At 66.4% G+C, this 26,535-nt stretch overlaps 1 protein-coding gene across 1 annotated transcript; it reads left to right on the top strand.

Annotated features, from left to right (window-relative positions):
* Positions 1 to 6,320: 6,320 nt before the first annotated feature.
* Positions 6,321 to 19,472, top strand: FRMD1 (FERM domain containing 1). The gene is made up of 11 exons (XM_047093142.1): positions 6,321 to 6,389; positions 10,269 to 10,359; positions 11,762 to 11,841; positions 12,189 to 12,262; positions 13,023 to 13,209; positions 13,363 to 13,518; positions 13,864 to 13,929; positions 14,881 to 15,055; positions 15,609 to 15,956; positions 18,099 to 18,181; positions 19,341 to 19,472. The coding sequence occupies exons 1-11, from the start codon at positions 6,321 to 6,323 to the stop codon at positions 19,470 to 19,472; spliced, it is 1,461 nt and encodes a 486-aa protein (XP_046949098.1).
* The last annotated feature ends 7,063 nt before the right edge of the window (positions 19,473 to 26,535 follow it).

Here is a 26,535-nt window from a genome sequence, read left to right as displayed (position 1 = left end):
AGATGGCAGGGCCCAGGGAAGGATGGGGGGGACAGATGGGAGGGGCCAGGGAAGGACAGGGGGCAGATGGGAGGGGCCAGGAAAGGACAGGGTGCAGATGGGGAGGGGGCCAGGAAAGGACGGGGGGACAGATGGGAGAGGACAGGGAAAGACGGGGGGGAAGATGGGGAGGGGTCAGGGAAGGACAGGGGGGACATATGGAAGGGGACAGGGAAGGACGGTGGGGGGGGGAACAGATGGGAGGGGACAGGGAAGGACGGAGGGGCCAGGGAAAGATGGGGGGGACAGATGGGAGGGGCCAGGGAAGGACAGGGGGCAGATGGGGAGGGGGCCAGGAAAGGACAGGGGGAAAAGATGGGAGGGGACAGGGAAGGACGGGGACGGGGGCTCCTGTATGGTCAGGACAAGTCTGGGGGCAGGATTGGGGTGAATGGGGTGGGAGGCCTGGGACCCCACGGAGCACCCTAATGGCCAGGAGGCCTCTCTCATAATTGTTGCACATTTTACATCTACTCATCACTAGTGCTGTTTAAAGCCACCCACGACGATAGGGGCACCTGGGTGGCGCAGTCGGTTAAGCGTCCGACTTCAGCCAGGTCACGATCTCACGGTCCGGGAGTTCGAGCCCCGCGTCGGGCTCTGGGCTGATGGCTCAGAGCCTGGAGCCTGCTTCCGATTCTGTGTCTCCCTCTCTCTCTGCCCCTCCCCCATTCATGCTCTGTCTCTCTCTGTCCCAAAAATAAATAAACGTTGAAAAAAAAAAATTAAAAAAAAAAAAAAAATAAAGCCACCCACGACTAGGCCCCACCGGGACACGTGTTGGGAGCGTGGGGGTGTTCTGGGAAGGTCAGGGGCACCTCAGGGTCCGGGGCTGTGTGTGGGCAGCAGACCCACGGGAGGCCCTGGACGGGCCGTCCGCCTGGAGGCAGGCGCGGCGAAGAGGACCAGGCCATCGCGCGTCTCCGACGGCTCCTTCCTTCCTCGCCATCCGCCATCCCCGAGCCCTCCCGGGCCACCCGAGTCCAATCCGTGGGCTTCACCCCCTGCCCTCCCGCCCCCACCCCCCTGCCACGGCCTGTCTGAACCGTCCCCCCCCCGCCCCCACTGGCCAGGGCCTGCCTGAACAGTGACGCCCACCACCATGTCCCTGAGGCCCGCTCCCCCCTCAGACAGGGAGGGGGCGGTCTGACCTCCGGGCGCCCCCCTCAGCCTCCGTGTGTGGCCCTGTGCCTGGACAGGGTTCTGTTGTCTCTACAAGAGTCTGCGTGGCCGTGACCCAAAGGGCAAGGCAACCTTGAGCCGAGGGCCACCGCTTACCAGGGGGATGACGGGGTCACTGAGGAGCTGGACTGGGGGGCTGTTTGCCCGGGGACGGCCGGGACGCCCCATCGCTACAGTTGTCTTGCTGGGCGGGGGGGGGGGGGGGTGGCGATCTGTTTGTGGGGGAGCCCCACCGATGCCCGGGACTGCCTGTCCCCGCCGTCCCCGCTCACTGTCCTGCTGTGACTTTACTCCCGTTGGCCCTTTCACAGGTAGTCACAGGTGTTTTCACACTCACGACGCACAAGCACGTGGCACGCACCAGCCCCACCCAGACGGGGAAGTGGCCTCCTCTCCTGCACGCCCGCCCCCGTGTTCCCCACGCTCCTCGTGCTCCCGATGCGCTCCTCCGGCCCCAGCGAGTGTGACCCGCCACGTTCCTGTCTGCACGTGACGCCGGAGCAGAACTTCCATCGCGGCTGGGCGTCCCCTGCCCTCGCGCTCCCCCCGAGGTTCAGGGCCGAGCTGGGGAGACCCCGGCTCTGGGAGCCTTGAAACTAAAGCGTGGTGTTGTGACCAATGAGTGGTTGGCCCTGCAGGTGGGGAGGGCCTCCTCCCGTCTCCCAGGAGAGAGGAGGGCCTGGGAGGAAGTGCACGGCCCTTCAGGGCCTGCTCCCGCCTGGTGGTGCTCCCCACGCTAGGCTCCCGGTGTGGCCCGTGTTCGAGCCTGGGGCCCTGACGGCCTGGGCCTGACGGCCGGAGCCAGCCCCTTGCAGCTGACGGGTCCCTTGTGGCCCCGGGCCTGCGTCCCAGACGTGCCTCTGTCAGGTCACTTCAGTTCAGCGGGGTGGGTTGAACACTCGCTCACTGTGCTTCATTTCCCGGAAGAAAACTCTCGCAGGAGAATTTACGCAAAAGGCGTGGGTCGCTGAGAAATGATTTACGTCACAGTCTTTGTGTCACCTCTTTTCTGACAGATACGTGACCGCTGAAAGGCAGTGTCCCGTGAGTGGGCAGGTGGTCCGGGACCCCTGTCCCCAGCTGGCACCTTCCAGGGGGTGACGTTTTCCCGTGCACCCCCGGGGCCGGGCAGGGAGCGGCAGGCAGGGCCCCGGGGAGGCTGTGAGCTGCCAGCTGGGCCTGCCCTGCGCCGCCTCCTGGAAGGACACGATGGCACAAGCCTGGGCACGCGGACCATGGTGTCTGGTGCTCGGTGAGGTCCCTCCCCAGGGCCAGAGGGCCCCGTGCTCCCGTGGGTGTGACGTTCACAGCCTGAGTCCTGCCGCGTGGATCCCCCACCCGCCTCTGGCTCCCGAGGTCCCCGGGCCCCCTTCCTTCCCTCTACTGTCACCATCGTGTCCCCGTACAGTTGTGCCCCGAGGCGCGCTGTGACTTTGTGTGGCTCGGGGCCCGTGGGTGGACGGTGGAGCCCAGGGGCCCGTGTCCCTTGCAGGATGGGGGGGGGGGGGGCAGTGCTTGCTGCTTGGCACGGGAGGAGCGCGTGAAATCACACGGGGGTCTGTCCAAGACCGTGCGGCGTCCCCGAAGCACATCGCCCAGGAACCCGCACAGAGGTCGGGGGAGGGGGAGGGGCGAGGCAGCAGGCACGTCCGTGGAAAGAGGGGCCCGCTCCGGCCACACCGGCCTCCCACGCGCCCGGCTGCCGGGCTGCGGGTTTTAATTGAGGTCAAGGGTCCTGACCAGGCAGCAAGCAAAACACAGCCCTGCGTGGTCACGCGGAGCCTCCCAGCTGCCTTTTCCTTTCCTCGGCCGGCTCTTCCCTGCCCTTTCGGGGACCAGGAGCCCCCGCCCGCCCTGCCTCCGCGCCCTGCAGATGTCCTGTGCTTTCCAAAGTGCTGACCTCCCCGTTCCAGCGTTGTTAACCACGAGTACTTTCCACGTGGTTCCAGAAAGTTCTCGGCAGCTCTGGGTCCTAGCAGTGCGGTAGCCGGGGCTCTGGACAAGCCTCTTTGCTTTCTGTGCCTCTGTTTCCCTACTCATAAAATGAGCAAGCGAGGCTGTGCCGGGCCCACAGGAGCTGTGAGGACCCCCACGGGGGCAGGGTGACGCTCTGCGGGTGACACAGAGCACGCGCGAGCCGGGCGGTGGGGCACAGGTGAGGGGTGGCCAGCCCCTAACTCAGCGGTGTGACCTCTGAACTCAGTGCTCAGCCCTCACGTGTCTCGTCATGACCATAAGCAAACCAGCCCAGTAAGGGGCCCGGGGAGGCGTGGGAAAGGGCGGCCGGTGTGGCCAGGCGTGCAGGGTGCCGGCAGCCCAGGGTCCTCCGCCACCGAAGCTGTGCATTCCCCCCCGCGTGTGCCCACGACGTGCCTGCCGGGCGGGGTCACGGCCGTGGCGGCGCGTGCACTCCTGCCCCCTGTCGAGTGATCGGTGGGTCTGCTGGGACTTTAGAACCTGTTATGTACGTTGACGCTTTACTGGGCTATGACTTGAATACCAGAAAATGCATTCGTTTGAAGCGAACGACGTAACGCGTGTTACTAGATCCCAGAGCTGTGCCACTGCCACCACCTAGGCGTGCGGCGTCCCCATCACACGGGAGGGAGACCGCGTGCCCGTGTGCGGAGCTCCTGCCCGGGCGGCCGCAGGCCTACTGGCCGCTCCGTGGGTGCTGCCTGTTCGCGGAGCCGCACAGAGTGCGGCCTCTGGGCAGCAGAGTGTGCTTGACGCCCACATACCAGCACCCCGTTCCCTGGCATCGCTGAACGGTGTTCCCGCTCCGCTTGGGAAGCACGTACTGGATGGACTCACCTTTCCGGACCTTTGTTTTCAGAACATGGTCAGCGGACCCCCCCTTGTGCCAGAGGACGGAAGCCAGTCTCCAGCACGAGGAGACCTGGGCAGAGACCAACGCCGAGTTCAGCCTGCGAGGGGCTGGGAGGGCCGCCAGGAGGGAGGGTCCAGGGTGGAGGGGAGCTGCCTCCTCCCCTTCGCTCCCCGCACCCCCCCCCCCCCCCCGCCATGCGAGTGTCCAGGAGACAGTTAAGTGTTTAGAAGCGGGTTTATTTTGGGGACTTGCCACACGTGTTTTCCAAAGGAGGACAGCGGGGGACAGTGGGAGGGGGCTGAGGGCCCAGCAGCGTATCCAGGAAATGACCTCCCATGCCTTGATGACGTCACGCAGCCTCCACCGGGAGCCGTGGGAGGCGGGTGGGCGGGGGCGGGGGCTTTCCATCTCGGTGAGAACCCCGTAGTCACGTCTATTGGTAGGGACACGGGGCTGCTTTTCCTCTCCCTTTTTTTCCTCACTAGGGATGTTTAAAGCGCATCTGCCAAATGTCCCGTAAAACATGGCCAGCCCCTCACAACAGGTGGGGGCACCGTCACCCTCATTGTACGGGGGAGAAAGCTGAGGCCCGGTGCGCCACGGCTCTGAGCGCCCGCTGCGCGGGATGCCGACACCGGCTCTCAGCCCTCCTTCCCCCCCGCCGCCGCCTCCGCGTCCCCGGCCTGCTGCTGCCCGGGCCGTGTTCGCACGTGTGCACGTGTGAGCTTTGCAGAGTCCTGTCGTGCGCCCCGACGCTCCTGGAAAGGAGCGGCTCCCGCGTCCTTCGTCGCCACGCGGCCCTGGTGACCGTGAGGCAGGGGGTCACAGGCCACCGGAAGGCAGTGAATATCATGAAATCTACCATCTGTTCACGGGGGCTACTTGCCTTTTAAAAACTGTCAAATTGCAGGGCGCCCAAGTGGCTCAGTCGGCTGAATGTCTGACTTCGGCTCAGGTCACGATCTCACGGTTCCTGGGTTCGAGCCCCGAGTCGGGCTCTGTGCTGACAGCTCGGAGCCTGGAGCCTGCTTGGGATTCTGTCTCCCTCTGTGTGCCCCTCCCTCCCTCGTGTTCGGTCTCACTCTCTCTCGAAAATAAATAAACATTAAAAAATTTTTTTAATTAAAATTGTTAACTTGCCCCCTGAAAGGACATACGTGTGTCCGATGATGAATAGCTTTGCATCCGCTCTGGAGAGAGCTCGGCAGCGGCCGCTCAGATTCGCACGGAGCCCCCAGGGCCCCAGCCTGGGCGAAGGGGCCCAGACCACCAGCACCTATAGGGCGAGGGCAGATGGGGCAGCAGGAACCGCGTTCCCGGGACCCCTGGCCGCCCCAGTAACAGCAGCGCCTCCTGCTGGCCGATCCTGCAGAACAAGGGCACCTGGAGACTTTGATCCCAGCCCTAGCCGAGCCGGGTCTTCCCACAGGGGCAGGGTTTACAGGCAGCGGCTTCCCCGCCCTCACCTATAACAGGTGTCACTCACCTTGGGGCAGGCGACCCTGGGCCAGGAGCCGGCACAGAACTAACACCAGCGTCTGCCGCTAAAGGGGACGAGTGGGATCTGTTTAGGGAACAGTGATCATTCCCCTCCGCAGGAGGGGGCCACAGGGGACCTGGGCATGCGCCCCATCCCCCGACCCCGGTCCCCGAGGTGCCTTTCTGGGCTCGGGGGGCTCGGCGGGCTCTGCGCTCTCTCTCCCTCGGGCTCCTCGAGGAACCTGCGCAGTGATCCTACTCCTGGCTTTCGTGTTGTCGTGGGCTTTTACGAGACACCTCTTCTGGTCCCTGGAAAGGAGGGGGCCCTGCTGGCTGGGGCCGAGGGGAGCTGTGAGGTGGTCCCTGGGGGAGGAGAGGCAGCTGGAGGCCGGGGAGGGGAGGGCAGGCCCGCCTGACACTGTTTATTTGCATTCCAATCTACCTGCACAGCTATTTATGAGCCTGGACCTTGTCCCGGCCCAGCCACCGGCTGGATTTCTGGCCCCGCTCGGCTTCCGCTCATTTCCCAGCCAGGAGTTAGCAAGGTGCCCGGTCCCCAGAAAACCTGAATCCGGGTGAGTCTGGGCTGTCACGTTCCCCACCCGTGGCCAGGTGTCTGGGGAGGGCCCCACAGGTGGCGGTGACACCCAGCTGGTGCACAGGCGCTCCGAAGCTCAGCCCCTCCCCGCCGGCCGTGCCCCTGACCAGTCCTTCCCCGCAGGAGGCCGTGGAGGGGGCCGGGTCCTCCTGAGAGCCTGCGTGCAGCCACCAGAGCCCCTAAGACGGCAGGATGACCACGGAACCCAGGGACGTCCTGGTGCAGCTGCCCACGCGGGAGCAGCTGCGGCTGGTTGTGGGGGTGAGCGAGGGGGAAGGGGTGACTGCGGGGGCGAGTGCAGGGGAGGGGAGGGGGTGGGGCGACCGCGGGGGTGAGCAGGGGTGGGGTGATCGTGGAGGTGGGCAGAGACACTGCCACAGGTCGCGTCTCCCAACAAAGGGATGCTGTTGACCAGAAGTGGCATTTTGTGGCACATTCCATCCAAACGCCAAAGCTTCGCGGCGTTCGAAACACGCACACAGTTCAGGCATCTCCTCGGTTTCAGTCGAGTCCTCTGGGCCCTTCTCCCCTTTGATTCTCACCGGCCACTTTCAGCTCCTGGGGTGACCCCGGCTTCCATAGAAATCTCCGAGGCCCCGACTGGCCTGAGTCTTCAGGGCGATGACGCTCCTGTGCCCTTCCTCCTCGAAGTCCACACCCTCCCCCAGGGACGCCCGCCGCTCTGCGAGGCCGCTGTCCACTTGCCCCCGGGGAGTCCCGGGGAGGCGCCGCGGGGCTGCCTGCCTCCCCTCTGAGCGCCAGCCCCCCCAGGCCGCGCCTCGCCTCTACCCACCCCCTACTCGGGCCCCTTCCCCGAGGAAGGCTGGTTACACAGCCCGTCGGTTCAGCAGTTTGTTCCCAACGCCCACGCGCGGCTGGTAGCACTTGTGGACGGTGTGGCCCGCGGAGGCCCCCAACCCTGACCTGGTGCCACCCGCCAGCCGGGGGCGCCCCGAGACCACGGGACTTCCGTCTCAAACACAGACAAAGACGCGCTGGGGCATCTCTGGGGGCGGCCGTCCGAGCAAAGGCGCGAGTTCAGAAGTGCTTGTTACAGAGCTGGTGGCTCTTCCACAGACCCCATCAGAGGGTCCAGTCGTTTAAGAGCCAGACGGATAACCAGGAGGCTACCTCCTTCCGGAGGACCCACACGGCCCTGTGCAGTCATGGCCCCCTCGCCAAGCTGTCCCTGCCCGGGCCACCGGTCACCCCAGGGAGGGCGGTCCCCAGGGGGTGGTTTTCGTGGCGTCCCGCGGTCACAGAAGTGTCAGCCACCGTCTGGTCTCCCCGCAGACTCAGTCCTGCTCTGCCCTCCCTCCCTGGCGAGGCCCCGTCCCTCAGTGGGAGAATCAGGAGATCAGGGTCCGGATTCCACGGGGCTTCTCCAGGCGAGAAGAGGCGGGGCGGGCCAGGGGTGCCGGTCTCCGTTGCTGCGCATCAGCCATTGGGGTCGTGGGGACAGTCGTGGAGCAAACATGAGTGGGGGCCCGCTGGGCAGAGGGGTGGGCCCATCGTGGTGCCACACTGGCGCCTTGGAGCCTCCCGGGCTCTGACTCACGCTGCTGTCTCTCAGCCCTTGCTGGTGGGTCGTTAGCAGGACAGGTCAGGTCCGGTTGGGGAATGGTGGTCCTCTCCAGTTTTTACCACCTAGGTGAAAAGTGAGGTGATAAGTTCCCCTAGTCGAGGCGCCCTCTGGTGTCCAGGTTACTGTCACCCTCTGCCCTCAGCTGCCTCCACCCCTCCCCGTTCTGTACTAGAAGCCCCCACGCGGAGCACCCGCGGGGGGCTTACGCACACGGTCCCACTTAACCCTTGAGCGGAGGGTCCCTGGTGGACACAGCCAGCATGTCCTTCCTGGGGACACCGAGGGACATCGGAGCAGGAACCTCCGTCCCCTTTGTCCGTCCCCTTTCGCATTCTGGGTGGGTTGAGAGGGGCAGGAAAACCCCTGGAAAGTTAGCCAGCCCCAGAGAGGGGGTTTGCGTTTTGAGGGGAAGTGTGTCCATGAAAATGTGGCACCAGCACCAGGTGGGACTGGCTGGCGGAGAGGGGCTGTACCTCCGAGGACTGGTCGGGGTCGGGGTGGGGGGGGTGGAATGCTCTTACAGGCAGGACGGCTGGCTGGCTGGCGATGGCGTAGTTCAAGTCCCCCGGGAATTACCTGCTCAGGGACACGCTTCCGTGTTTAAGTCAATGCCAATTGGCGTTAACGACAGACTCTCTCCAAGCCTCGGTTTACCCGTCTGGTGGGGAGAAGCTGGAGCTGATCAGAAGGTCTTCTGGGGGTCCCTGCCTCCTTCGAGACGCCTCAGGCCCCAGGAGGGGCAGTAGGAGGACTTGGGTGGGGAGAGGCGGGTGGGGCGGGCCTGGGCTGTGGCCCCGACACACGGAACCCGGACCGCGGCTTTCACCTGTTTCCTCGGCTTCGCTGTAGGGTTTTAGCAGGAGGAGGAGTGAGCGAAGAGTGAAACCCGCCGGCTGAGGTCTCAAGTCTCAGCCGGTGACGGGGTGACCGAGGCCGTCCGCGCAGCTTGGCACCCACACCCCGCCAGCTTACTTTCAGGGTGTGCCCACCGCGTGAGCCGTGGGGGCGGCCCCGTATGTGGCCCCCACCTGTCTGAACATCCAGGTGGTAGAAAGTTACGGCCGGGGCACCTGGGTGGCGCAGTCGGTTGAGCGTCCAACTTCAGCCCAGGTCACGATCTCGCGGTCCGTGGGTTCGAGCCCCGCGTCGGGCTCTGGGCTGATGGCTCAGAGCCTGGAGCCTGTTTCCGATTCTGTGTCTCCCTCTCTCTCTGCCCCTCGCCCGTTCATGCTCTGTCTCTCTCTGTCCCAAAAATAAATAAACGTTGAAAAAAAATTTTTTTTTTTAAAATAAAAATAAAAAAAAAAAGAAAGTTACGGCCACGTTACCGCCACGGCAGAGCTCGGTCCACAACTGCTGCCACACGAAGTGGATGAGGACGAAACCAGCGGCACGGCAACTCGCCGCTAAAAAGTAGAGACTCGTCATCTGACTTGAGACGGTGTAGAGACACTTCCAGAAACCACAGAGGCTGCGCGAGCCCGCGGGCGCCGTGCTGGGCACACAGGCCCGCCCCGCTCCGTCCGTACGAGGACGTGTCCTCTCCCTCCGAGGGCCGTGAGCCTGGGCTGCCCGCCTCGAACCAGGATTTTCCACCCAGAGGACACCAGAGACGCGGCTTGGCCACGAGGGCACGAAGAGCGTGTGGCGACTCCCTCCAGCCCGGGAAGCGCGGGGGACAGAGGAGGGGCAGGAAGCCGAGACGCAAGGGGGGTCCAGGCCCCGGGCAGCGCCGTCAGCTGCTCCAGCACCGGCCCTTTCCGGGGTCCGGGGTCCAATCAACAGAGTGGAAAGAAGTTGGAAATACGAACTTGCTGGATGTCTGATGTTAAGACGGCCCCGTTTCCAGGTGAAATGAAGTGTCATTTGGATAACCCGACTTGGACAACAGATGTTACCGGAGAGAGGCGGCCCTTACCTGCGTAGACAGAAGAAGGCTCCCTGTAGGCAGGAATCGAGGCGGCTCCCCACCCCGAGAGTGGGAGCTGGGGGGCGGGGCGGGGCGGTGCTCCCTGAGGCAGGGGGGGCCTCCGCCTCGGGGCCCTGTGGGGAGGCAGAGGCGGGAAGGCCGCTGCGGGAGGCAGGGCGCCGGGGCCCTGAAGACACAAGGCTCAGACCTCACAGCCAGGCCTGCCGAGACCGAGATGGAGAACGAGACCTCGGGGCTCACCGGGCAGGGCCAGGGACCCTGGAAACCCCCTTAGCCCCCCTGGGTCCCAAGAAGCCAGTCCCCAGGCACAACGGGCGCGCCCGTTTCCGGGGTGCCCACACCCCAGGCCCGCTTTCAGGAGTGGCCCGGGTGAGGTTGGTCGCGGGGAGGAGAAAGGCCGAGGATGGCCTGGGGCGCGCGGAGAATCCCACACCCCGTCCTTGGACAGCCCCCTGCACCGGCCCGGACCCGGAGAGCAGGCTTCTGCCCTGCTGGGCGCGGGGGGACCTAGTCTTCAGCTCGGGCGGTCCCCGAGGACCCTGGGTGGCAAGCCGCGGTGGTCCTCATGCTCCCACTGGACGCCCACCCCTTTCAGGGGCCCTGAGCCTCCACCCCCGTCTTGCAGGTGCGGGCCACCTGTCGTGAGCTCTTCCAGAGGGTGTGTGATGTGACCAGCATCAAAGAAGCCCACTTCTTTGGCCTCAGCGTGGTCAGAGGTAAGTCAGCCTTGCCCGACCCCACCCAGGGGACCCGCAGCCCGGGGCACCAGCCTCTTCTGGGAAGGCTGGGGGGGGGTTCCTCAGGGCCACGGGGACACGAGTGTTCTCATGTGCACCCAGGTCATCTGGGCAAGTGCACGCGGCTCTGAGCACACTCACATGTGTACACACTCAGGCTCGCACACTCACAAGTATACAAGGCATGCACACACATATACACACACTCATACACACTTAAATACACACCGTGCATGCTCACATACTCAGTGCAGACTCACACACACTCACGTGCACACTCCACGCATTTGCATACACATGCACACACATACACACGTGCACACACTCCACACACACATACTCACACATGTGTACATGTTTCACATGCACATGTACGCACGCACACGTACATATACTCGCACATGTGCACACACTCCATGTACACGTGTACACACATTCATACACGTGCACAACTCCGTGCACATGCACACACACATACGCATGTGCACACACACATTTACTCACACACATGCACACTATGCACACTGTATGCACACGCACATACACTCACACACGTGCACACACTCACTTGGCCTTCTCTGGGAGAGAGGGGGGAGCAGAATCCTGGTCTCCTCTTGTTCTTTCCGGAGCAAACAGTGTACAGAACCCCGGGCTAGGTCTGTTCCTCGGATTCTGCTGTCCGGGAGCCGATTGTGTCCGGGGTTCTGGAAACACTTGTCCAGGAGCAGAGCCCTGGGTCCAGAAGAAACCCTTCCTGGAGCTCTAATGGATGAAAGCCAAGAGTGGGGTGTGCTGGCAGAAGGAGGTGGGGAGCCACCCAGCCTTGTCTTCTGCCCTGGGGTTGCCTCTGCGACCTCCCAGCTCCTGGTTTCTGCAGACCCCCGGGCTCTGTGGAGGGTCTGGGGGAGAGCAGGAGAGCCGGAGGGACTGCGCACGCGCGTGGGAGACAGCGCCGCCCGCAGGGCTCCGAAGGGCGTGGCCTCAGGTGGGGGGGTGCCTGGTCACCTGTGTGCCCGAGGGAGGAAGTGGATGGTACCACCTGCGGGCAGCTCTCGTGGCTCGGGGTGGGGGGGGGCTCTCATCTCTAATTGGGGGGCTTCAGGGTTATCCGTATAGAGCACCATTTCCCCAAGATGTGCAGATGAACGGGGGGTGGGGGGAGAAAGAAGGTGTCCATTCCGTCACGGCCAGCCCTCTGCCTGAGTTCAGGCCGTCTGCATCGAGACCACTGTGCTCTTGTTAGCGGGGGGACAGCCCCAAATTGCCCCCTCTCCTGCGCCCCTGACGGCCTGAGGCAGCCCTAGGCTTCCTCCCTGCTGGTGCGGGACAAGCTGACCCCTTGAGGGTCCCTGTGGCGCTAAGGCCCTGCCTGTCCTCTTAGACAACGAGTTCATGTTCATGGATTTGGAGCAGAAGATCAGCAAGTACTTCCCCAAGGACTGGAAGCGGCAAGTGCACAAAGTAAGTGACCGTCCCCGGACCCGAGGGTGGCCATGCACGTGTCTGGTGCAGGGACACGCCGGCCCACCCGCGAGGCTGCCCGCGGTGCCCCAGAGCTGCCGCTGGCGGAGCCGGGGGTTGGGGGGGGAGGGCGCGGGGCGCCCTTGAGCGCTGCAGACAGCACGCCCGGGGGTCTCCTGAGAAGTCACGGCATCGCGGAAATCAGGAAAGTGCCCGGCCGTCGCCACCTGGGCGTTAGCGGGAGCCGGTGTGACACCTGTGGGGCGCTGGCCGTGGAAACCGTCCCGCTGCCAGCTCCTGGGCGCTTTGCATCCGGCCCGCGTCTTCTCGCTGCGCTTCCCCTGCAGGGTGGGAGGCCCTGCGCGCCCTTCGTGAGCTTCCTCAGGGTGCAGTACTACGTGGAGGACGGCAGGGTCATAAGGTAACTCCGTGAGGTCAGAGGAATTCTCTGGGCCCGTGAAAGCCCACCGGGTGAGCCCAGGCGCGTGAGGCGCATGCAGTCAGTGTGCTGGGGACACGGTAGTCCCTGCACCTGCAGCCTGCAGGAGGGCAGGAGTGGGGTGGGTGGTTGTGGTGAAGGTTCTAGAGAGTGGGGGTTGGGTGGTTGTGTGGAGGTTTCTGGAGAGTGGGGGTTGGGTGGTTGTATGGAAGGTTCTGGAGAGTGGGGTTGGGTGGTTGTGTGGAGGGTTCTAGAGAGTGGGGGTTGGGTGGTTGTGTGGAGGGTTCTGGAGAGTGGGGGTTGGGTGGTTGTGTGGAGGGTTCTAGAGAGTGGGGGTTGGGTGGTTGTATGGAAGGTTCTGGAGAGTGGGTGTTGGGTGGTTATGTGGAGGGTTCTAGAGAGTGGGGGTTGGGTGGTTGTGTGGAGGGTTCTGGACAGTGGGGGTTGGGTGGTTGTGTGGAGTGTTCTAGAGAGTGGGGGTTGGGTGGTTGTGTGGAGGGTTCTGGACAGTGGGTTTGGGTGGTTGTATGGAGGGTTCTAGAGAGTGGGGGTTGGGTGGTTGTATGGAGGGTTCTGGACAGTGGGTGTTGGGTGGATGTATGGAGGGTTCTAGAGAGTGGGGGTTGGGTGGTTGTGGGGAAGGTTCTGGAAGGGCCGGGGGCAACAGGAGGACACAGGCTGGGTCAGGACCATCCGGCAGGGCCAGATCTGGCCTCTTACCAAGGCCACCCACGCCTTCCAGCGACAAGACGGCCAGGCACCTGTACTACTGCCACCTGAAGGAGCGTGTGCTGAGGTCCGAGTGCACCCACCGGGAGGAGGCCTACTTCCTGCTGGCCGCCTACGGGCTGCAGGCCGACCTGGGCAACCACCGGGAGCTGGTCCACGTGGGGAGGTACTTCGAACCGGAAGCCTACTTTCCGCAGTGGGTAAGGCTGCAGAGCCCGGCGGAGCCCGGCGGAGCCCTTTCTCTGCCCCCCGGGCCCCGTGCGGAGTCCCAGAGAGGGGAGGGCAGGGTGAGGGGCCGCAGGGGGCAGAGGGAAAGCGGGAAGGGCCTCACAGGCCCGCGGCCTCTTCCCCAGATCATTGCCAAGCGGGGCAGCGCCTACATCCTCAGGCACGCGCCCGCCGTGCACCGTGAGCAGCGGGGCCTCGACCCCAAGGAGGCAGTGCTGCGCTTCATCAGGGAGGCCTGCCGGCTCGAGGACGTGCCCGTCCACTTCTTCAGGCTGTACAAGGTCGACAGGGTCAAGCCCCGGCGGAACTGGGAGTCCGGGCCGCCTCGGAGATCCTCTGCCCGAGGGGCCCGGAGGAGCAGAGCCCGTGGGCAGCCAGGACGCCGACCCCAGCACAGGGCGGGCAGATGGCGTCCCCTCGGCTGGCCGGCCCGGGCCCGGGCCCGTGAGCGGGGCTTAAGGAGCTCAGATATCTGGGGACATGAAAGTCTGAGGGGGTGAAGGAGGCAGGGAGGTGGATGACAGGCCTCCGGCATCAGAGGGGAAGAGGGACCCTGCTCATCCCTGGCAGGCCCACCCCCACCCCGGGCACAGGCTGTCGCCTCGCTGAAGTTGGCGTCCTTTCAGGATAAGAAGGAGGACAGGCCTACCATCGTCCTGGGACTGACCCTCAAGGGAATGCAAGTCTATCAGGTGCCGGGGAAGAGCCCCTGGAGTGGCCACCTGCTCCCCCCTCCTTCCTCCTTCTCCCCTCCTCCCCTCCCCTCCCTTCCCCTTTCCTCTGCTCCCCCCGACCTCCTCACCCCTCCGTATCCACCACCCTCCCCCTCCCTCCTCCCCTCCCCTCCCAGTCCGTCCTCTCCCCTCCTGTTCTTCCTCCCCTCCCCCCCCCCCGACCTTCTCACCCCTCCCCGTCCACCGCCCTCCCCCACCCTTCCCCTTGAACCTTTGCACTGGGTCTATCCTCTGGCCGGCTGTCCTGAGCACCTCTCTGTGGTTTTGCAGGAGACGGACCACGCTCCCAAGCTGCTCTATGACTTCCCCTGGTCCCACATCGGGAAGCTGGTGTTTCTGGTGCGTGTCTGGTGGGATCAAGGTGGGAGGGCTTCATCCTCCATGGGGAGCAGGCACAGCCTGAGACCCGGCACCCAGGGGCGTCTAGGGCTTGACCCTGTTGACCTGGCCACAGGGCATGTTTGCTGCCGGTGGCCTGGTGTTCTGATGTGGAGCAAACAAGGGGGATGAGGATCAGGTCACGGAAACTCACCGCTGCAGCCTCCCTGGGCCCCGCCCGGCCCTCGGGGCTGAGGCGCAGGACGGGGAGGGCCCTGGACGCAGACTTGCCGTGGACCTTTCCTCCGGACGGCGAGACTGAGGCCTGGCGTCCCGTCCTGGGACTGCTGCCCCGCACGCGGCCGTCGGGGGGGCTGAGGGGAGTGTCTAGCCGTCCGCGATGTTCCGGGGCCGCCCTCTCGTGCCTGCGCGCGGGGTGCCGTGCGCCTCTGACCGCCTACCAGCACGCGGGAACGGGATCTGCAAACAGGGACGAGGGCGGCTTCCTATCTGGGGTCACGGCCCGTGTTTAACACGCTCGCTGTCACGTGGTTTTCTTGTAAGATTACATCTTGCCTCTTCCTCGCTCAGGGGAAAAGGCTGGAGATCCAGCCGGACGGGCCGCCGTCGGCGCGGAAGCTGGTGTATTACACGGGCTGCGCCTCGCGCTCCGGCCACCTGCTGCGGCTGTTCAGCGCCACCCACCTGCTGCGGCTCACGCTGCGACCCACCCTGCGGAGGCTGCAGCAGCTGGAGGAGGCGGAAGGTGCGCCCCGTGGGCACGGGGGGCACCTTTCATTTTTCCCACTAGGGGGCGCGGCCTCTTGGCTCCTGTGTCCTCTGGAAGCGGGGAGGAGGCCGATTCTGAGGATGGGGCCTGGGGACAGTTTGAATTCTGGGAAGGAATTCTCTAGGTGTGGCAGGAAGGCTGAGGGGCTGGGGTGCTCCTGGGCTCCCTGGCCGTGCACACACGAGCGTGCGTGTGTGCCCGTGCGCTTGTGAGCATGTCTGCTCGCGTGCGGGGGCTGCTTGGGGTCCCTGACACTGGGGACGGTGGGACAGCCCCGGGGAACCATTACAAAGGCACGTATCCGGAGCTTACTGGCTGTGGGTGACAAATGCCACGGGTACACAGGGCCCTGATCCCTGGGTGGCACTTCCCTCCCCCCACACTGCGTCCCCTGGGCCCCAGCGCCAGCCGGGGGCGTGGGCAGGATCCCGGGGCCACCGCTGGCACCCTGCGGCTCCAGGCATGTAAGACTGCACCTGTGTCCCCTCCGAGCCCGCTCTTCCCCGCTGTGCCTCCTGTCCCCACACAGAGAAGCAGCACTATCGGGAGTCCTACGTCAGCGACACGCTGGACCTGGACCGAGACCCGGGTGACAAGGGCTCCCCGGGCTCCCCCCGCAGCGGGCGTGGTGGCCGGCAGCTCCCGGAGCACCCGTCCCTCGGCTCGGCTGACAGCGGCAGTAGCCCCCGCTTGCGAGGCATCGAGGCAGACGCTGGGCCCGCGGAGCCCTGGGGGGTGTCGGTGGACGAGCCCTGGGGCACCGAGGCCGTGCTCGGGGAGGTGCCACCCTGCAGCCCCAGCGCCAGCCAGAGGAGCCACGGCACAGACGGTGGCCGCGGAGGCGGGCGCGAGGGGGAGGCCCAGGACCGGGGAGACGGTGAGTGTGTGCCCGGCCAGCCCCCAGCAGGACCAGTGTTGTGGGGCTGGGGTGACAGGCACTGACCCCCCAGCGGGGCCGGGTGCACGGGCCCATGACTCCCATGTGGCCCCTCAGTTCCCCAGTGTGGCCGGACCCCCCAGCACCACGAGGCGGCCTTAGGGCCTGGGGTCCGAGACCGCGTGATGGGGTCCTCCCTGCGGTGTGCTGTGGGGTGGGGGTCCTTCAGCCGTCTCTGCAGCGGGTCACGAGGGGCCCTCAGGACTTTCAGGGAGCCCGACCTGACCGGTGCCCCTCGTCGTCGTCCGGCCATCAGGGAGTGTTTCAGCCACGTTCCTCTCTAGCTTCACAAGACGAGAGGTTTCCAGGAGATCTAGGACCCGGGGTCCCCAGGGATGCCTCTGTGGCGTCCAGGGGTGTGCGGCCCTGCCTTGTCACCCCGGGAAGGTCCCATTGGCTCCACTGTCCCCTGACCGTCTGCAGCACTCTGGGCGGTGGACCTGATGGGCAATTGTGGGGACCGGCTGCAGGTCCCAGCCACCCACGGCCACCCAGGGTCCCCTGGAGCCACCTGTGGACACCTAGCGTCTGGCTTGCTGTCTGTGTTTGTGTCCAAGCTTGCGGTCTGCAGTCCAGTGTGATCAATACTGCTGATCCGCGGTTCGCCCCGTAAGGGCCTCTTGTGCCTGGACAAATGCCACCGAGGAAGGAAGGGGTGGCGCAAGCCCGTGGGCGGGGAGGGCTGGGACCCTTGCCCGGCTTCCCCGTCCCTCAGCCAAGGACCCCCTGAGCGAGGAGGCCCACGGACAGCCTCCCACACTCAGGGGGGTTCAGACACCTCAGTAGGGAACACACGTGACCAGGAGTGTGACTGCAGAAAACCTCCTCACTACGCTGCAGATCAAGGCCACTGGATGACGGGGTGCAGGAAAGCTCCGGGTCTGAAGTCAGAGCGAGGGCCCCCAGGGGAGGAGTCAGAGTGAGGGCCCCCCAGGGGAGGAGTCAGAGTGAGGGCCCCCCAGGGGAGGAGTCAGGGCCAGGGCCCCCCAGGGGAGGAGTCAGAGTCAGGGCTCCCCCAGGGGAGGAGTCAGAGTGAGGACCCCCCCAGGGGAGGAGTCAGAGTGAGGGCTCCCCAGGGGAGGAGTCAGGGCCAAGGCCCCCCAGGGGAGGAGTCAGAGTGAGGGCCCCCCAGGGGAGGAGTCAGGGCCCGGGCCCCCCAGGGGAGGAGTCAGAGTGAGGGCCCCCCCAGGGGAGGAGTCAGAGTGAGGGCTCCCCAGGGGAGGAGTCAGGGCCAAGGCCCCCCAGGGGAGGAGTCAGAGTGAGGGCCCCCCAGGGGAGGAGTCAGGGCCCGGGCCCCCCAGGGGAGGAGTCAGAGTGAGGGCCCCCCCAGGGGAGGAGTCAGAGTGAGGGCCCCCCAGGGGAGGAGTCAGAGTGAGGGCCCCCCAGGGGAGGAGTCAGAGTCAGGGCCCCCCCAGGGGAGGAGTCAGAGTGAGGGCCCCCCAGGGGAGGAGTCAGAGTGAGGGCCCCCCAGGGGAGGAGTCAGAGTGAGGGCCCCCCAGGGGAGGAGTCAGGGCCCGGGCCCCCCAGGGGAGGAGTCAGAGTGAGGGCCCCCCCAGGGGAGGAGTCAGAGTGAGGGCCCCCCAGGGGAGGAGTCAGAGTGAGGGCCCCCCAGGGGAGGAGTCAGAGTCAGGGCCCCCCCAGGGGAGGAGTCAGAGTGAGGGCCCCCCAGGGGAGGAGTCAGAGTGAGGGCCCCCCAGGGGAGGAGTCAGAGTGAGGGCCCCCCAGGGGAGGAGTCAGAGTGAGGGCCCCCCAGGGGAGGAGTCAGAGTGAGGGCCCCCCAGGGGAGGAGTCAGAGTGAGGGCCCCCCAGGGGAGGAGTCAGAGTCAGGGCCCCCCCAGGGGAGGAGTCAGAGTGAGGGCCCCCCAGGGGAGGAGTCAGAGTGAGGGCCCCCCAGGGGAGGAGTCAGAGTCAGGGCCCCCCCAGGGGAGGAGTCAGAGTGAGGGCCCCCCAGGGGAGGAGTCAGAGTGAGGGCCCCCCAGGGGAGGAGTCAGAGTCAGGGCCCCCCCCCCAGGGGAGGAGTCATCCTTCCACAGAGGCAAGAGCTTGTCTCCGCCCCGCTCACATCCCCCGCCCTTCCCACAGCCTCTTGCAAGGACCCCTTGGCGGCGGCCGTGCAGGTCGGGCTGATCAGGACGTGGGGCCGCAGCGCGGAGGCCCTGCACCAGGTATGTCCCCGGGTGGGTCCACGTCGGGCCTCTGCACCTGTTTTCCTGGCCCGCCCAGGCCCACCGCAGGCCTCCAGTTAGAGAGCCCCGGACCTCAGTGAGGCAGTGGGGGCGGGGAGGGGAGGCTTCTGGGGGAACAAGGCGGTGGGGGGGGGGCGCTGGCTCCCCAGGGACCCCGCTTTCCTGGCTGGGTGCTCGCTGGACGGCGGAGTCCACCCTCCCGGGGTGGTGAGGGCTTGAGGGGCCGCTCCGGGCCCCCAGGGGTAGGAGGAGGGGCAGAGGGCAGTGGTTCCGGGGTAGTCTGGGGGCTTCCCTCCTGGCTCAGAGCTGACCTGGGGGTGGTGCCCTGGACAGAGAGAACATCAGGCTGTGACGTGACTCCCAGGGAGGGACGGACTAGACCCAGGGGTGGGGCAGGCGCCACAGTGCCCCGGGCAGGTGGCTGGCTGGGCCCAGAGATGATGGACGGGACGTGCCCACAAAAGGCGATGATTGGCCTGGATGCAGGGGTCCCGCGTGGCCGTCTGCTGCTTTGGCGCAAGGTCACGGTCACTTGTCACGGCACCGGCCCCAGCTTCCTCCCTGCATAGCTGTGGTGGTTCAGCGTGGTGGCCCCCAGCTGGGCCCTGACCTGGACGGGCCCCGGGGCGGCCGCCTCAGAACCTGGGCACCGGACAAGCTTCCTCACACGTGGAATGGGGGAGGCTGTTCTGGATCTATCAAATAGTAACCAGGTCTGATGAGTTCAAAGCAAGAAAACAGTTCAGGGCTGTGTCCCGCCCCAGTTGTCACATAGCCCCCAGTCCCCTCGAGATGGGTGTGGGCTCCATGTCAGGTCCCAGGAGGGGGACCCAAGCCCTTCCTGTAGGAGCCTCCTCAGGACAGGAGAGGAGGGGGAGGGCCCACGCAGAAGGAGCCACTCCCTCCCTGAGCTGCCCTGGCTGAGGACAGAGGGGCCACTGCCTGTGCCCCACCCCTGCCCAAGGGGCTCGCGCCCGCAGCGGACACAAGGGATGGGGAGTCCCCGCCTGTCCAGGCTGTGCTGACAGTGGGCCAGCAGGGTGCAGGGAGGACAGGGCGGGCAGGACAGAATTGGAGGAGTGGACAAGGACGAGGAGGCAGGGCGGGAAGGCAGACGCACTCACACTGTCCCCTGCAGATCCCAGAGGCAGATCCGCACTGCCACGGCCTGGACCATGCACCACCGGGACCCTGCGGAGTGAGGTCCTCGAAACGCCTCTCCCTGGTCCTGTGCAGGGAGGACCAGCTCCCAGAAGAGTTTGTGGTGTAGACACCCAGAGGTGTGGCTCTGCACGTGGGGCTCATCCACACGGCACGGCTCGTCCGCCCAGGGCTCCGTCTACACAGCACGGATGCATCCACGTGGCAGGGCTTGGTCCACAGTCCCTGGCCCCCGCCCTTTTGTGCGCTGGAGGCCCCGCCACCGCCCAGCTGACCGAGACCCTTCTCCTATGGGTTCACCCGCCAGCCGTATGGAGAAGCCTGGAGGGAGTAAGAGGACCCGCTTCTCGTGCTCGCCATGATGGGTCCAGACTCCTTCTGTCTTAGTGTCAGGAGGCAGAAGTCAAGGCGTGGCCACCCCGTCTGCAGGTGGCTCGGGGGCGGCCCCCACCCGTCCACTCTGGAAGGAAGATGTTGGCTGTTCCCGCGTGTGGGAGAGACCCTTCCGGTTCCCTCTGCACGGACCCCCCCCCCCCCCCGGTGGACGGCCAGACCAGGTGCACAGCCTTCTGGGAGCCTTTGACCCAAGGTCACGGTCACCTGTCACGGCACCAGCCCCAGCTTCCTCTAGACCGCTCTGCCGCCCCTGCTGCTCACGATCCCGGAGGCCTCTCTGTGAGGTGTGGGCCCAGCTGTCACCCCACGACAGACCTGGCCGGTGGGTGACCCCTGCCCACCCCTCACACGATGCGTTCACCGCAGGGCTCCAAGTCTGGAGTCGCAGCGGCACGTGGACGCCCGGTCCCTGCGGGGCCTACGGAGCCCGAGAGGCGGCTGGGCCATCCCGAGAAGCCAGGATGCAGATTCTGAATGTTCCTGGCCCTGCCCCCCCAAGACCGAGCTGAGCGTCCCGTCCCTTTCCAGCAGAGGTCACGCAGGTCACTGACCCGCTGTCCCCAGGGGCGGCCGGGGCTCCCACAGCGCGGGTCACCCGTTAGGGCTCAGAAGGCGGCGGGTGAGATAGGGCAGGGTGGGGACTTGACCCAGCCGCCCCCTCGGCCCGGACCCAAGCTCCACGTCTGGGGCTGGAGAGACTTCCGGGCTTCGCGCGGCCTTCCCGATGGGGCGGAGGTTTACAGGTCATGCCGTGGCGGGTCCTGGAAAAGTGTGCTTCTGAGGGACAGCACCCTGCCCTCGGGGCTGGCCATCGGTGCGTTGAGAGGCCGTGAGCAGGCAGCACGTGACGGCAGGTGCGTGGCCCCGGCCCCAGCCTCAGCGACCAGCTTGCCGTTGGAGCACCGGGGCAGGAGCACCGCGCCAGCCTCCACAGGCTGGGAGGACAGAGCGGGGTCCTCCCAGACGGGAGGTTCAAAGGCGGGGTGGCCTCCCGGGGCCGGGGCACGCTCCCCTCCCCAGGTCCAGGCCCGGCCGCCAGGTGGCCTTCCCGCGGCCAGCCGCCACCTGGATAGGCGGAGGGGGTGCGCATCAGCAGGCTGGTGGCCTGTGTCCCCGGAGGAAGGCCGGGCTGGCGCTACGTCCCGGCCACCTCCCGACCCCAGGTGGGCCCCTGCCTCCCGTCCAGAGACCTGAGCGGGCGCTGGGAGCAGGTGCGGTGCGAGAGGGGTGGTAACAGGCCCTGAGCCTGACGGGTGTTAGGGTGCGGCTCGTTTTACCCGGGCCCCTCCCGCCTCTGCCCTGCACAGGATCTGACGCCTGCTGTCCCCTTGATTAGATGGACTGGCACGTGTCCATCTGGTAGTCCCGAGCACTCAGCGGGTGACTGGAAGCCCGCTGCCACAGGGCCCTGTGCCTGTGACATCGCCCGTCTCCCGTGCTCGTGCCCCGAAGGCCACGCCGGCGCAGTCAGCTCAGGCTCATTTTGGAGACAGAGGGCAGAACTTGAGCCCGTGTGTGTGGGGGCACATGCACAGGTGGGTCCACACGTACACACATGTATGTGCGAGTGTGTCCGTGCACGCACACATGTGTGCATGGGTCCACACCTATGTGTACACGCATGCATGCACGCACGGGAACGTGTGCACGTGTGTGGGTCCGTGTGCACATGTATGTGCACGTGTGTGGGTCTGTGTGTGCACGCACGCATGCACACGGCAAGTCTGATGCCGCCCGGGCCGGGCTTCCTGACCCTTTCTGTGAAAGGAAATCTGGGTGTGTGCACACTGGCACGTGTAATAAAGGACCTAAATACACGTCTCCCATTTGCACTTGGCCCAACTGGCGCTGCTGAGCCAGGAGGCTGGGCGGTGGTTAACCCACCTGGGGGACGTGCGCTGCCGCTGAGGGCTTGTCCCGTGCACACACGCCGTGTCCTCGTGCTGCCTGGACTGGGGGACACGTAGGAACATTCATGCCCACGTTTTCCAAACCTGCTTAGGGAAGTGAGGCTGCTCTAGCCACCTTCACGTGTGGTCAGAGGTTGCTGCCATGGGGGATGGGCCAAGAGGGATGGCCAGGGTCACTGTGGTCACCCGATCTCCCTCATCAGACACACATCACCAAGGTAGGTGATGGGCCAGCCCTGGGCAGGTGCAGGTGGGGATGACAGGCACATGCACATTCAGAGCACGGTGACGGCCAGGGTCAGGGGGACAGGTGTCCCAGGCTGCCCGTCTGGCCCCCGTGCGGGAAGTACCCAGGCCCAAGACCACCGGGGGCAGAAGCGTGAGGAAGCCCATCGGGGCCCAGCGGGCGGAAGGCCTCGGGGCCACCTGGGGTTGCTTCTCCCCGTGATTTTCCAAACCCTGCTAGACCGGTCCCTGTAGCAACACATAGGCTTGGGTCCACCCTGATCTAAGATCTATGGGCGTTATTTTCCTTCGCGGTAAGGAAACTTCTGGGGACCGGGGCTCAGCCCGGCAGACTGATCTGCTGTTGCACAAAGAAGGTGTCAGGTGAGGTGAGCGTCAGGGTGGGGCGGAGGTGCCCCGGTGGCACCAGGAGGGTTGGCGGCCGTGGCGGGTGGACACGGTGAGGTGGACGGCCCTGGGGGACGCCGCGTCCATCCCCGGCTGCCACAAGAGGGCGCTGGAGGCACGCTGTGCTGCCTGGGCGTCCGAGGAGGGGCGGGCCCTGCCGTGCGGGGGGGACGCGACACAGTGGGCTGGCACACGTGGGACACAGGCCTGGGTGCTGGGGGCGGGCGGGCAGGGCCTCACATCCAGGCCCCTCTCCCATCACCCTGAGGACGGCCGGGGCCCAGGGCCCCGTGTCCTTGGCAGTGGGACTGTGGGGACCGCTGGCTGACCCTGAGAACTGGAACCCTGCAAGGGCTTCTATTTCCGTCCCTCCTCAGGCTCCGAGGGCAGACGAGAAGATTATGCCAAGTGTCTGTTAACCACCGGGTGAGGTCTGGCTGATGGGGTAAGCGGGCGGCACAATTAGAGGACAAGAGGGGCCTTGGTAGTGGCCTCCCTCCCTCCCCGCCCGCCCACCCGGAAGAAGTGAAAGCCATACACACAGCTGAGGCCACAGCAGCCGGACAGGAAAGTCAGAAGAGCAGCTTCTCCTTTCGTGCAGGTCGGGACTTTGTCTTCCAGGCAAAACTGACATTTTCCTGGAAGATGGGTCTTAACTAGCAGGGATGGCTGCTTTGTGAGAAAAGGCAGGTCGGGGCCGGCTTGGGGCTGCCAAGTGGGCCGATTCAGCCGCACGCCGAGACCACGGGTGTCCACTCGGTGAGGAGGGTCGTGTGGCCCCCAGGGGTGCGCTGGGCAGGGGCCCGGGGCAAGGCCCCCACACGTCTTCCGCACCACTGTCAGAGGGGCTGGAAGGGAAGCCCACCCAGCTTGCCCCGGAGCTGAGGGACGGGTAGGCGGCTCGGGAAAGTGGAGGCCGGAGGTCAAGTTAGCAGGTGTAGGGTCACAAAACCCCAAGGGCTTGTTCGATGCAGATCCCCGGGCCAACTGCCCGGGCTTGCCCTGACCCCCCTGCCCTGCGGTGCGGTGGGGGGATTCTGGCGCCCCCTGGAGCCGCCCTGGCCGCCACCCTGTGGGGGTGCGGGTGTAGACATGCACCCGGTGGTGGTTTTGTTGGGCCTGGCTGCCCAGTGCAGGGGACTTGCCGTCGTGGGGGACCCACAGTGCATGGACGACCTGGACCCAGGAGTCCAGAGGGCATGTCTAACCTTCACCTTGGTTTTGTGAACTCTGTGCCCCGTGGCCCAAACTCCCTGGGAGACAGAATCCAGGGTACGAGACGTCCTTTCTGCAGGAAGCCAACTCACTCCACGGCCAGCGGCCTCAGAACCGCCGTGTGGGCTTTGAGACTCGGCAGAGCGCAGAGGGGAAGAGCGGGCCGGCCAAGGACGAGGGCGTCCGTCCGGGAGACCGGGGCTCTTAGAGACGGCCCCCGGCACAGCGGCCTGGCCGCTCCGAGGAGACTGGCCTGTTTCTTCCACTGGGGAGCAGGGGGGCCACGACGCCCACCAGTGTTCGGCTTTGGGCCCCATCAGCACACAGCTACGTGGTTTTCTAAAATTGGCAAAACGGAGACTTTTTCACCACAAGCGGTTAAGACCCGGTAACTGCCCGGCGAGGGCTGGTTCCCTGGCCCCTCGCCGAAGGGCCTGGACGGACCCGAGCCTGTGGGCACCGGCACGTGAGGTCCAGCCAAGGGAAGCAGACTTGCAGGCGGGTAGGGTCGTCTGTGGGGTCCTCGGGTGACCGCCCCGGGCGGGGACAGCACCGGTCTTCAGGAGGCAGGGCCGGCCTGGTGGGACACACGCGGGGACTGGAAGGGGGAACGGCCGGGCGGGGACAGCAGCCCCGACGGCCCTCTCATGCTGCCCACTGAGACCTTCGAGCTTCCAGTGAGCATGCCCCGAAGGCACCAGCACCAGGGGCCAGATGGCCGGCGGTGATGCTCCGGAAGGGGGTGCCGGCCTCGCCCCGAAGGCGGACAGAAGACGGGAGGTGCTGGGAACCTCGGATGGCCCGCGCTCTTCGCCAGCTTCTGCGACGTTCCGACTGGACGTTCTTAACTTGGATCCCAGTGCTCTCCGCACACCTGCGTCACCAGCAGGGATCTTACCCTGTTTCCCGCAGGAGCAGGACGCCCCCAGCGGTCCCCGTTGTGGCCTTGAGCCCCGGCCTCCCTGCCCCGCCCCCACCTGCTAGCTGCCCCTGGTCACCCACCCCCATGCCACTCGGTCCCTGTGGCCACCTCGGTGCCGAGTCCACCCCGGAGACGGCTGCGCCCCACATGGCCCCCTCGTGGCTTCACTGCAGACACAATGGCTCAAGGCCACACGTTCGGGCCGCAGCACAAACTGAAAGTCAGTGTTGAGGGGGATGTGACTTCCCTCTGACATCACACTCGTTCAGCACCCCGAAACACGGCTGGGGGTGGGGGGGTGCCGAGGAAGGGAGAGAGAGCGTCCTTGTGAGCAGGTCCTAAGAATGCGGGAGACAAGCCCTGGGGGGGAGCGGGGGGCCTGTGCACGTGGATGCAGGCGCCCACCGGTGGGAACTCTGCCTGAGGAAGGGAACCGGGGGGGGGGGCACAGGGGGGGCAGTTGGCCTGTCGATGGAGGGCAAGTCTGGGAGGCAGAGTCCCCAGAGGGGAACGGAGGCCTGAAGCAGGTGTCTGCACTGAGGACGGGCGGGCTGCCTCCCTCGGCCCTCATGTCAGACCTGTCCTGTCTGGGGACAGCAGCGCCTGGGCCCCCGTCTGGGGAGTGGGTTCTAGTCCACACACCCCTCGTTCTCGTGAGCTCCCCCCACCCCGTGCCCACAGATGTCGTGATCATGTCAGGGGTCCCGGGGGAGGGGCAGGCTAGGGCAGGACTGATTCCCATCCTGCTTCTGGAGTCTTCAGGGGGGGTGGTTGTTGGGTTGACTGTAGTGTCCCCGTGGGTGGGCTTCCAGCGTGTGGCCGTGGGAGTGGGGGGGGGCGGTGAAGGCCCCAGGGCCCGGTGGGGACAGTGCTCCACGAGTGTCAGGGCAAGTGGCTGCCGCCGATGGAGCCATGGGCTGGCTGCAGCCCCCCCCCCACGCACCCCTCCTACGCCCCTGGGCCCCCAGCTTGGGGAGACACCGGGCCCTGTGGGGTGACGGAGACACAGCCAGGCCGTGCTGTGTGCAGCCCCCAGAGCCGCACGGGGGGCCAGGGGCAGGTCGGGGATTCACGAGGCCCCGAGCCCCGGGTCGTTCTCTGGCGCCCCCACAGTGACGCCCGCCCTGAGGCCAGGGCTCGGTTCCTCTTTGTCCGCAGATGAAGCGTTTCTGACTTGGCCAAATGCCCACCGCGTCAGAGACCGGAGGTTTGCGTCATCACCGCCGACACGGAACGGCGACGGCTGAGAACCTGGGGGCTCGGGCGGCCACGGCCAAGTGCCCGCAGAGCCCCTGAGGGCGCGTCCGGGCCGTGCGCTCGCTCGCTCTCCCGCGGACGCACCTGTCACTGCGCGGTCGGGCCCCGGTGCCGTGGCGCCCCCACAGCCGGGCCTCCACCGCTGCAGCCTTGAGAGGCCGGAGCCCCCGGTCCCCAGGGGCGTCCGGGGCGGCGGGCACGGGACGCGGGGCTGCGGGGAAGAACGCGCCCGTCCGGGCGGACACACGCAGGGCGCGGGACCGTCCGTCTGCGCCCCGTCGCCGGGGACCGCGCCCTCCCTCCGCCCCCGTGCCTCGGGCCGCGGCCTGAGCGCAGTCTCCTCACAGCGAGGCCGTTTGCGCTACGGACCCAGGCGCCACCGTGACTCCGGAGGCCGCGTCTGAGCCGCACGGGCGCGAACGCAGAGCCGCGCGTGGTGGGTGCGCCGGCCTGGCCACGCCTGCGCCGCGTCTCGACACGCTTTCCACCGCCGCCGTGCCGACGCGGTGCCATGCGCGCTTGTGCGTCAGTCAGCCCGCTGCCCGCGGCCGCACCGCCCGGAGCGGCGTCACGCGTCACGCGTCACGCGTCACGCGTCACGCCCGGCTCTGGGACGTCGGCCTGCGGGCAGGCCGTCAGGAGGAGGAGCGAGACGGCCGCGCCCCGAGGGCTGCTGTGCGGCGGCTCGCAGGTGACAGGAGGGGCTTTGGGGGGCGGAGGAACCCGTCCCGGCCACGCGGCCGTGGTCCCGGACTCGGCGCTCCAATCCCGGGGCCTTGCCGGGTCTGCGCACCCCCCTCCGGCCGCACACAGCGCGGCTCCCCGTGCTTGTCCCCGAG

Source organism: Lynx rufus, unplaced genomic scaffold (genome assembly GCF_022079265.1).
Source record: "Lynx rufus isolate CCGP_SWC_20201006 ecotype Redwood Valley unplaced genomic scaffold, mLynRuf1.p SCAF_32, whole genome shotgun sequence".
NCBI lineage: Eukaryota > Metazoa > Chordata > Mammalia > Carnivora > Felidae > Lynx > Lynx rufus.
The sequence above is the reverse complement of the archived record's forward strand: the minus strand, read 5'-3'. Positions and strand labels throughout refer to the sequence as shown.